The sequence below is a fragment of the Arachis hypogaea genome, chromosome 3 (assembly GCF_003086295.3).
Source record: "Arachis hypogaea cultivar Tifrunner chromosome 3, arahy.Tifrunner.gnm2.J5K5, whole genome shotgun sequence".
NCBI lineage: Eukaryota > Viridiplantae > Streptophyta > Magnoliopsida > Fabales > Fabaceae > Arachis > Arachis hypogaea.
The window spans coordinates 12,795,957-12,808,106 of record NC_092038.1 but is presented as its reverse complement, the minus strand read 5'-3'; the positions used below and the strand labels follow the sequence as shown (position 1 = coordinate 12,808,106).

General features: G+C 30.7%; 2 protein-coding genes and 1 long non-coding RNA gene across 3 annotated transcripts; 1 reads left to right on the top strand and 2 right to left on the bottom strand.

Moving 5' to 3' along the window:
* Positions 1-1,449: 1,449 nt before the first annotated feature.
* On the bottom strand, positions 1,450-2,700 carry LOC112769614 (uncharacterized). Its single transcript, XR_003186548.3, has 3 exons — positions 2,514-2,700; positions 2,356-2,412; positions 1,450-1,760 (listed from the first exon to the last, which is right to left on the bottom strand). It is a non-coding gene; the product is annotated as an uncharacterized lncRNA (long non-coding RNA).
* Positions 2,701-5,209: 2,509 nt separating this feature from the next.
* Positions 5,210-8,433, top strand: LOC112789554 (glycosyltransferase BC10). Its single transcript, XM_025831498.3, has 2 exons — positions 5,210-6,839; positions 7,976-8,433. Exon 1 carries the CDS (start codon positions 5,727-5,729, stop codon positions 6,813-6,815), a length of 1,089 nt encoding a protein of 362 aa, XP_025687283.1. The 5' UTR covers positions 5,210-5,726; the 3' UTR covers positions 6,816-6,839; positions 7,976-8,433.
* Positions 8,434-10,092: 1,659 nt separating this feature from the next.
* On the bottom strand, positions 10,093-11,657 carry LOC112773070 (uncharacterized). The gene is made up of 2 exons (XM_025818111.1): positions 11,654-11,657; positions 10,093-10,955 (listed from the first exon to the last, which is right to left on the bottom strand). The coding sequence occupies exons 1-2, from the start codon at positions 11,655-11,657 to the stop codon at positions 10,093-10,095; spliced, it is 867 nt and encodes a 288-aa protein (XP_025673896.1).
* Positions 11,658-12,150: the final 493 nt, after the last annotated feature.

The following is a 12,150-nucleotide window of genomic DNA, read 5'->3' as shown; positions in this document are numbered from 1 at the left end:
GAAATCCCAGATGACATCCTCATAAATGAGTGGGATGATCCTATAGTTGCTATTTGTTAGGCAACTTATCCGGAGATGTGGGAAGGAACAAACCATGATTTTCAAGCTGAGGATCCTGCTATTCTGGCACCTACCTTGCAACTGGTGGACGAAATTAATAGCTACATCATAAGTTTGAATCCTACCGAAGCATAAACTTATTCTAGTAGTGACAAAGTGTGTCCAACAGAGAACAACAATGACATTCTAGCATCAGTACACACTCCTGAATTCTTAAAACACAATTAGGTGTTCGGGCGTGCCAAATCATGAATTAACAGTCAAGGTAGGGACACCTATTATATTACTAAGGAACATTGACCATTCTGCTGGACTGTGCAATGGTACTCAGTTGGTTATTACTAAGCTTGGTAAACACATAATAGAAGCAAAATGTATCTTAGGAAAAAATGCAAGTCAAAAAGTATTCATTCCTAGAATAACTCTAAGTCTTTCTGACCATAGGATACCATTCAAGTTTCAAAGGAGACAGTTTCCTATTATGGTTTCTTATGCAATGATGATTAATAAGAGTCAGGATAAATCATTATCAAAAGTTGGTTTGATTCTAAGGAAGCCAGTATTTACACATGGTCAATTATATGTTGCGGTTTCAAGAGTTACAAATAGGAAGGGGTTTAAGATATTGTTATGCCATGATGAGGACAAAAGCAATGAGACAGACAATGTGGTATACAAAGAAGTATTTAGGAATCTCGGTTAAAGATGTTAAAACAATGGAGTTGCTGAAAACTCACCAATTTAGGTAATTATTTTTTAAGTGTAATTTTTTCCTGTAGTTATGATTTATTTTTAAGGACTATTTAGTATGTGCTTCCAGAAGGTTATTATGAACAATTGGCTAACATTGTGATGATTATTGAGCAGTATATATATTCTAGAGATGGATAAATATTTTGAACAATGTGAAAGATGGATTTAATATGCTCAATACCAGTTAATGGAAATTATGTTATGTCTTATCTAACTTGCTTTGATTTTATAGAGAGATTAATAATGTATTGGGCATTACGATTTGGACTAATTTTCTAATTACAACACAACACATGGTTAGTATTGAGTAAGAACACATCTTTAGTGTAATAAAACTAATTTTGAGAACTATATTATTAAGTATCTTAATTTTAAGTTAATTTGAAAGCTGAAAGAAGTTAATATTGCGATTCACCTTATAAATACGACAGATAGACATTCATGGGAAAGAACATGGACACTAAAGTCTTATACACCCCGCAAAACACAAAATGTACTGTGATTATTTTTGTATGATAGCTATCAAATCAGTAAGCATAAACCATAATTAACTTAATCTATCTATCAATCACTAATATAAGCCACGAAATATGAAAGCAAGCATTTGATATTGATTTCAGGAGACTCATCATCAAATTGAATAACTTATTTCATCATAGATTGAAATGACTGACCCTCAAATGTAAAACGTAAACAATGGCAAATCAATAGAAGTGGAGACCCAAAAGGAAAGTGAACGAAAGCTAATCACATCTAGAATATATAAAGCTGCATGGAGGAATAAATTAGTCTATCAAAGATGAGAGATGTCATCTCTTTTTCTGCCTTCAAAAACATCCTCAGATGCTCACTTTGTTGAAGTTCATGATGTGATGCTATCCTATTTACAAATAGGTCCAATGCTTGCCGCTTCATCTCAATAAATTCAGCACTGAAACGTAATTTCTCTGCAGTAATAAACCATGACACGTGGAAATCCATAACACCTTTAGAATAAACATTCAATGGGAATGAACAAGTCACCATCTAAGTTATGATCATGATCAAACTATTCTCATGATTACCATAGTTATTTACTAGAATATATTTCAAACAGGGACCTTCAAATTAATTGTTGAATACAACCTACTTTTTTTATTTTGGGATTTTCACTACTAAAAATACCTCAGTTAAAACGTTCTCATTACAGCAATTAAGAAGGCAGATTTAAGTAATTAACTTCTGAAAATTAATATAAACAAGAAGATGATGCATATAAAGAATCAAACTAAAGGTAGCATAAGCATAGATTTTGATGCATTGGGTATAATTATAGTAATGAGTGTCCTGATGAAAGCATAAATTTTGATGCAAATTTGTGTTCACATCGCATCATGCAGTACCAACAAAAAATAAGAACAAGAAGTAACACAGGCAGTTTTCTAAGTAGTTCCATGCTACCAATTCTGACAAGTTGTTCGTTGGGATTGCCCTTAATTCATGTAAGGTTCATATCACACATGAGATCACGAGTATTCACGTTAAGAAATTAAAAAAACTTACGTTCAATTATGTTCAATTCGGCACTCTTGATAACTGCTAGACAATATACAGTTTGTTCTGCAACATAATAAGGGTAGAAACTCAATTAAAAATATATAGATCCAAAAATAACACACAAGTATACCAGGATTAAAGAGGTGAATAATTTTTTTACTCACCTGAGTAGTGATAATAATTATTGTATCATAAACAGGAAAATGGCCTCCACTTCCCATAGTTAAACTCAAAAAAGGTATCAAGTTATCATAAACAGGAGTGTAGGCGGTGTTACGACGGAGGAAGATATCGAATCTACTCACACCGCTTTTAGCCACCATGAATTTGCATCCGTTTTATTATTGAACTGAAAACGAAATGGTAGCTACAGTACATTATGTATATGAGCTCAGTTTAACATTTTTTTGGGAGGAGGTGGTGGTTGACAGCCTGGAAGTAATTTAAACTCCTAAACTCCTTTTTGAAAAGATTCAATAGAATTTCACATTAACTCCTTCTAATTGGTTAAAGCACATTAAACATCTATCTCTTTCTGATTGGTTGGTACATTAAATGTCTCTCTTCATTTCAATATTCAATTTTTAATTAACTAACAAGGTTAATGTAACGGTCATATGTTAATTTGGTAACAAAAAATTCAACTTATGCATTTGTGGATTTAAAGGAAAAAGTATAAAATATAAAAAAGTGCATTTGTTAATTAAAATTTTTTAATATATTAATAATAATTATATTTTTATACAAATATAAAAATATTTCATATATAAATAGTTTTTGCATGTGTGTTGTATTTTATTTAATATAATTAATTTTATTTTCTACTAAAATATTAATTTTTTTAATAATAACACACAACATAATAGGGTATTAATTAAAATAACACACAACATATTAGGATATATAAAAGTATTTAATTTTTTTATATATAAGCGGACTTTAAAAGATAACTTCAATTATTCAAATTACACTTATAAATCATAATATAATATTCATATACATAAAGATTACATATTATAGTAGAACAATAGTATAGTATATTAAATATTGATTACATATTTATTATAAAAACATAATAATTTTTATAATAGAATAATATTTTTGTTGTAATTATAAAACTAAATAAATTCAATTATGTAGTACAAAGAGTTATAATATCAAGAAGTCCATAATCAAGTAAATATGACTTTTATTATAAAACAGCCTGTGCGTACATGCGGGTGATACACTAGTAATAATATAAATTTGTTAATTTGTTAACTTATTATTAAAGAATAAAGTTTATTTAATACGAGGACAATAAAAATTATTAATTTATATATTAAAAACTAGATCATAAAAAAGAATTTAATGAGAAATGTGTATTATACCGATAAACCATTAGTATGCTATAACATTTATTTACAACCTTTTTTTATTTTGAAATACAATTTACTAAATGTAAGTTTATTTTATATAATTTTTAGATCCACCTCTACTGTTTCTATAATGATGCCAAACTTTAACATAAACAAGAGATAGAAGTATCAATTAGGTTAGTCTTACAAAATTTTGGTCCTATCTCATTGGGCCAAAGTGATAAAAGATTCCAAATTCAAAAGGGCTAAAATTTTAAACAATCCACAGAATCAATCATTTTCACGGGCAAAAAAATTTAGAATCAGTCCATGAGTCACTTCTATTTTTTTTAGTCATATCGGCGGAGAAGAGGAGAAGATGAAAATGCGACGCTGGAACAAAGAGAAAAGGAAGATGCGACGACAGCATCTGGAGCCGTTTGAGGCGTCACGGCGGTGGCGGCTGAGAGATGAGTGCGACGGCAGCGGAGAAGAGAGATGGAGTTTATAATTAGGGTTCTTTCTTTTTAGTAATTTAGGCTTTTGATTGATTTTGGGCTTTAGGGTTGACCCGGGCCCAATTATTTTTAGGGTCTATTTAGCGTGTTTTTCTTGATATACTTTAGGATTGTGGGTTGGAAAAAAAACCTAAAGGGCCTAAGGCCAACCCTAGAATTGGAATTTAAATTGACATCTCTAATCAGAGATAAAGATGAAAGTTCTGAACAATCACTTATTGCAAATAAGCCTTAACTCAAGTGGTATATGATCCTTTTTTTATCAAGAGGTCTTGGGTTTAAATTTCATATAGTGCAAATTTGATAAAAAAAAAAAAAAAAGATATCATGTGTGTATTGGGTATGGTGTGTGTAACTTAGAATTGGAAGTTTCTTTGGACACAATACTAATCTGATATGAATTTTTTTTTCCTGTATCTAATTATATTTTAATAAAAAATAAAAAATTTATTTTTTAAATATATTTTGACATATTTAAATTTTATTACGTGATTAATTTTATTTTTAATATATATTTTTAAAATAAATTTAAAAATAATATATATTATTTATTAAAATAAAAATATTTTAATTATTTTATATAATTAAAAAATATTAAAAAATTAATTTATATTATAATATTAATAAAATATTAAAATATTATCATAACATAAAAAAATATTTTATATTATATATATATATTATATAAAAATTTAAAATTTATGGATATTCATGTCATATCTCGTACCTGTATGAATATTCATGTATCATAGCACTTGACTCAAAAGATACAAGAGAAAACAAAATTATCTCATATTTTTCTTCAATGATGAGAATTTGTATCATTATTTGCCAATTGCCACGTGCTCATGTGGTTGGCTCTTAGGTATGAACCTTAGTAGCTTACATGCGTGTTTTTATAACTTCCTTTCCTTATTGTCCGCACATAAAATTGGCCAAGAGAATTAATCTCCCGCTCACATAATATAGACGAAGGCTTTCATAAGAACATTAATTAGATAATTCAACAATGAGTAATAATTAATTCAATTTTGTTAAGAAACCAATATTTTTTTAACTAACGAAGTGGTATCTCAACTAAAATCCCCAACCAATGTTAAGGAAAATCAACCGATGCACCTCTAACTCCTCTATGGTTAACAAGAGAAAAAGCCAAAAGGATACTATATTTGCCATAGAAAAAGAGGAACAAGTAACCAACTTCAGTTGTAAAACATTAAACGGCCAAGAAAAAGAAAGGGGGAAAAAATTTATCAAACACACACCAAAGCCTACTTAAATTTGGTTCAAGTTACTAAAAACACACAAACATACTAATTTTGGCTCCAAAACTTCTATGACCAATATTCCATTGACATCAATATGTCATATCCTCCCTATATCCCTTCTTCCATCGACTCAAGTACCTCCCTCCAATCCAAACATAAACATGCCATAATCATAAACCACCAAAAAAACCAATCTTTTCCATTGTTACACAAACCCAGCAAACTTATTTCTATGATCATATTTTGAGATTCAAATGTTGCCACACACAGCATTGGTTCTTGCATTTTCTATCCTACTCTCCCTTCCTGTGATCGTCATTCTTGGGCCTACAGTATTAACCCAAAGCCACCTCCATCTCCCATTCTCCCCACAAGACGAACTTGACGACCTCTCCCTCTTCACGCTCGCTTCCACGTTCCACCACCACGCGCCACCCCAACACAAACCTTCTAGAATCTTCCAATTCTCCTATCAAACCAAACCAAAGCCCAAGATCGCATTCCTCTTCCTCACCAACACCGACCTCCACTTTGCCCCTATATGGAACCTCTTTTTCCACGACCAACCCACCAACCTATATAACATCTACATCCACAAAGACCCTTCCGTGAACCTCACGCGCCCCGTCGAGGGAGTTTTCAAGAACCGTTTCATCCCTTCCAAGAAAACTGCACGCGCCTCGCCAACCTTAATATCCGCCACACGCCGTCTCCTCGCCCACGCGCTCCTCGATGACCCTGAGAACGCGTACTTCGCACTCCTCTCGCAGCACTGCATCCCTCTCCACTCCTTCCCCTACGTCTACCGCTCCCTCTTTTTCTCCACCACGTTCGACTCGCCCGGGTTGACCCGACCAACTCAGACTCACCGGAGCTTCATCGAAATCCTCACCCACGCGCCGAGACTCTGGAACCGATACATCGCGAGGGGCAGGTTCGCGATGCTTCCGGAGGTGAAGTACGAAGACTTCCGAGTTGGATCGCAGTTTTTCACGCTCACGCGCCCCCACGCGCTCCTGGTCGTGAGGGACCGCGCGTTGTGGAGAAAATTTAGAAGTCCTTGCTACAAGAAGGACGAGTGTTATCCAGAGGAACACTATTTTCCTACATTGTTGTCAATGATGAATCCTGAGGGCTGCACCAATTATACGTTGACACATGTCAATTGGACAGGGACTAAAGGTGGACACCCTTATTCTTATAAGCCCCAGGAGGTTTCCGTTGAACTGATTAGTCGATTGAGGGAATCAAATTTCTCTGAATCTTACCTCTTCGCCAGGAAGTTCACCCCTGATTGCTTACAACCCTTGTTGTATATTGCAATGGCCATTTTCAAGGACTAAAATTCATTAAGATCATCATACATGGTACGCTGATTATTTTATTTACGTATGAAAAATTGTTTTCATGGTGATGGTTAAAATATAACACTGTGTGTTTGATTTATATAACCTATAAGAAAACGGTGATAAAGTTAAGGGTGTATTGTATTTTGTATATAACTAGTCATTATCGTAAACAAGATCAATTGTTATTGACTTATTGTTTACTCTTACAAAGAAATAATATCTGTACCATTAAAATGAAAAATATACGTAAAAATTATGCATACATCATTACTGGGGAGCACGGAATGGAACCCGAGTCCCTTGGGTGGAAGCCAAACATCTGAGACGCTGGACAACGATATTTGAATCCATTTGTACCTTACTTTATTTTAAAAAAAATTAGAAAATTAATATTTTTTATCAATATTAACTAATATTTTTAATTAATATTTTATTCTTATATTATTAGAAATAATGATTTAATATTTAGAATTTAGAATTTAATATTTAAAATATAAAATGTTAGCCAAAAATAAAAAAATTTTATTAGTAATGTGTATTCTCTCTTATCTCTTAATAGATAAGTATTATGCTCTATGCATTTATATACTTGTGGAACAAGTACTCCTATTAAAATTTAAAAGTATCCTGAGTAGAACATAAAAAGTATGTATAATTTATTTTATTTTATTATTAAATTTAATTCTACTGTTCTGTCTCTTTTATTTTATTTTATATTATATTATATATATTTTGTTTCTACTAATCTGCTTCAATCTTAATATGTGAGAGTGGCGTTTTTTTTTTCTACTAAAGATAGGAGATTCAAATTTTAACTTTTTAATTGAATATAGAAAAATTATGTCATTTGAACTATTATTCATTGGCTGATAGAGACGTTTTTAATTTGTCTTTTTGTTTGGTTGTTAGGAAATATTGTTTCTATTAAATCATAAATGCATTGATCTATATTCCTTGCAATCAAGTCCCTATTGGCAGTTGAGACAGATGTTGGTTTATAACATCTTTAGTTCCCATAATTTCTTACAGCACATTATTTTACATAACACAAATTTTTTTATCTATTATATTAAAAAGGCTAAGAAAACAATTTCTTATTGGATTCAGCAATTTAGATAATAAGTAGTTGAATCTCATTTATTTTATTCTCACAGGTCGAATTTCAGTGAAGACAGGAGGATATGTAGCTAAATGGAATTGATGCATATTGTTCATAGTCGCTATTAAACTTTCTTGGGGGCATATATATGGTATGAAGAGGTTTATCCCTCTGGAACTCTAACAACGACAGAAAAATACATCACATGCAACATAACATGGAATTATATTAGAATTTGAACAAATTAAAAAAAATGTAAACAGCTATGCTGTAACTTCAAAATTTGAATGGCAAGGAGGTCTAGTGTAGCTAGCTTAGTGTCTTTTTTTTATGAGTTGAAAAACAAAGCTGAGTGTCTTTTATTCGTAAATTTGGTAGTTGTCATTGGATAATGATGCATGTAATTTTCTTGCATGGTTGGGCTTTTTAATTAGTTAGTGAAGTTGCTTTAAGGGAACAGTGATATTCAGTAACATGTACTAACATGTAATATTAAATCTGAATTAATTTATAGTTTTCAAGCTGCCTTTGTGCCTCATTTGAGTTATTTCTTACTTTTTTTTTAGTTAATATTTAAAATAATTTCTTAATTTTCAAATCAGTCTTAAATTGGCTTTTTTATTTTTAATTGGCTCATATTGAACTTTTAAATTTTAAAAGTTTACTCAAATTAATCCCTCTATCTATTAGCATGGGAAAGTATGAAGAGCCAATGGAATATTTGTACAATGTGTACAATGGAGGTTTATGGAATATTAGAAATATAACTATTAGCGTTACCTTTTCCTATCAGCCGAAGCTTTTGGGATGAGTGGTATCATGACATGGTATTAAAGCGTTAGACTCGAAAGGTCAAGAGTTTGATCCTTGATAAACTCCAAAATCAATTTAAACTTTTGAGAACAAATAGTCTATTGTCTCCTAGCGGGATCCTAACAACATACTTAATTGAAACGTTAAGTAACATGTTAACCACTTTGTTTACTCACTTATGTGTTTTAAAATCTTTAAATAGTTATTCTATTGTATGCAGGGACAGATCCAAAAATGTGATCATGCGGGGCCAATAATATATATAATATAAAAAAAATATATGCAAATAAATTATAATGTAAGATGTATTACAAAACTAAACTCATAGAGAATATATATTTAAAGTACAAAAAAAATGTGTACTTTTTACTAACGAAGTGGTACACGTCGATTCTTTATATCATAAAATTCATCGATAATAGAATCTGTGTCAAATCTTTCAGCAATCTTCTTCTCAATGTAAATCAAAAGACAATTAGCAAGCAATTCATCTTCCATTTTGTTTCTGAGTCTATTCTTCACAATATTTATAGCTGAAAAAGATCTCTCAGCTGTAGCAATTGAAACAGGAAGAGTTAATACCAAGCGAATCAAACGATCAATCAAAAGATATGTTAAAGACTTTCCTGTCTTCGTTAATCCTTGACATAACTCTGAAATTGTGCACAAGTTAGTTAATTCAACATGATTAGGAACATCAAGTTCATAATGTTGAACTTGCATTCTAATGTGAAATTTCTCTTGGTCACTGAAGTCATCTGAATAAAACCGTTCTACTAATTCACATACTTTGTTGACACTGAAGAACTTATAATTATCTCTGGGATCTAAAGTTGAACTTAAAGTAAGCAATTCCACCATATTATCATTGAATCTTCCATTAAACTCTTGCAATTGTGTATCAATTACAGCAAAAAATAAATTAACACGGTAATGATACTCCACTGAAATTTGATCAACAATTTTGCGAGTTCGGCCTCTTCTAGGAATATGCAATGCATTCATATCAGGAACTTCAACTTCATGTTTCTCACAAAATAATATAACTTCTTTTAGGAAAGCCTCCCAACTTGATTATCTCATTTTTTGGATTAAAGTCTTCGTAGTAGAAACCAGAGTTAAAGCATTCAATATGTCTTGATTTTTTCGTTGCAAAACTTGACAAAGATCATGACTACCTTCCAAAATATTTCTCATCAAATGCAAAACAAAGACAAATTCAAAGGATATGATAGCATCATAAGCAGCACTAGCATCTCCACGAGTAGAGAAATTACCTTCTTCGATGCTTTTTTCAAGAACTTCACAAGTAGCATCAAACATGCATAACAAGCTACGTACAGAATTCAAATGAGACCCTCATCTGGTATCTCCAGCACTTTGCAAAGCACCAATTTGATTAAGTTCACTACCTATCACAATTTGATCATTGGCAATTAAGTTTGCAACATTATTTGCTTGAGCAACCCTTAACTGATCATGACGTTTAGGAGAAACAGTCACAACATTCACAATTAGTGTAAGTTTTGAAAAGAATTGATGAACATAACAAACTTCTTTGGCTGCAGAAACAAGTGCTAATTGTAATCGATGAGCAAGACAATGAATGTAATAAGCAAAAGGGCAATCTTTCAAGAATAGAGCTTGCAATCCATTCCATTCACCACGCATATTACTAGCTCCATCGTACCCTTGTCCCCTAAGATTTTGGACATCAAGATTATGACGAGAATGAACTGATGAAATTTCTGTTTTCAATGTCAAATAACATGTATAAGAAACATGTATAAGATCAAAAAATCTTTCTTGAACACAACCGTGCTTGTCTACAAATCCCAAAACCACAGACATTTGTTCTCGCTTTGACTCATCTCTTGCTTCATCAATAATTATACAAAATTTAGAATCACCAATTTCTTCTCGAATTGTTGCACGTACTTTCTTGGCAAAGATATGCAATATATCTTTTTGAACACCGGAAGATATATATTGAGCATTTCCAGGAGCATTTTCAAGGACAACATTATTAACATTCTGATTACAGAAAGCTAAAAGCTTAATTAACTCAATAAAATTTCCCCTATTCAAAGATTCAGGACTTTCATTATCACCTCTAAATGCACATGTTTGAAATTCAAGCCATCGAATAGCATTAATAGATGTATTCAATTTTAAACGGTTATTTGCAATAGTTTCATCACTATGCCTATCAAGAACTTTGTCTATATGCTTATATTAAGCCATTAAATCATCACAAAATTTCACACATAAATTATGGGGAGAATTAGGAATAGAACCCTCGTGACATACAAATACACAATTTATCCTATTGTTTACTTTCTTCCAATTACTAAATCCTAACTTTAAAAATACATTTTTTCCATCATTGCGAGCACCATAATATTTACCAAACAAATAGCAAGACAAACAATAAGCAGCATCTTTTTTCGGTGAATATTCTAACCAACTTAAAAATTTCTTAAATCAAGAAGATTGAAAATATCGACGATATGCACAAATATATATATATATATATATATATATATATATATATATATATATATATATATATATATATTGTATCAGTGTGATTGAAAATTTTACAAAATTTTAATATAGCTTAGAATAGATTGCAATGTATGCCTGTATTAATTTTAATTTTCTTATTTATAGAAAAAACTTTATCAGTTATTTTTTTTTCTCTCACATTCTTCTTTAAACTTATTTTTCAAAATTTGTACCATGTTTTTCACTTTCAGCGTAAGAGTCAAACATAAATTTTAGTGTTCAAATCAAAATCATTGTTAATTAACTTTTTTTTTTTTTTTACATTGTCTGTCTCTAATTTCAACTCTCTTTAATCTTCATTTTCCTTAAGATCAACTTAATTTACAATCGAAATTTATTTGAGTCGAGAGACCCATTTTTACTGCCAACACACTTGGTAGTTGTGCTGGTACATATTACTTTCCTAACATTGAGTCATTGACTCGATAGATCTAGCTCCCAAAAAAATTTGATACAATTTTTTTGTTTTTTCAACTTTTCGATATGGATCCAAAATCGTAAAATAGTATTGAAGAGGATGGAAAAAGAAAATGTAACAACAGCTACCACAACTTCCCACCGTCTATCAACTTTATTAATTTTTTAAAGAAAATAAAAATGTAGATTATATATATAGAGATATGTAATGTTATATACATGTTTAAACATGGATTACCAAATTAATCACTATGTATTTATAATAAATATATGTATAATTTAATTTATTTATATTTTATTATATATTTTATATTAATAATTAATTTTTGTTTATATCAATTATGTTATATGTAAAAAAACTAGTAACTAATTAATTATCGTTATATAAAAATACATATTTGATATTTTATAAAAATTTTATTATATTATTAT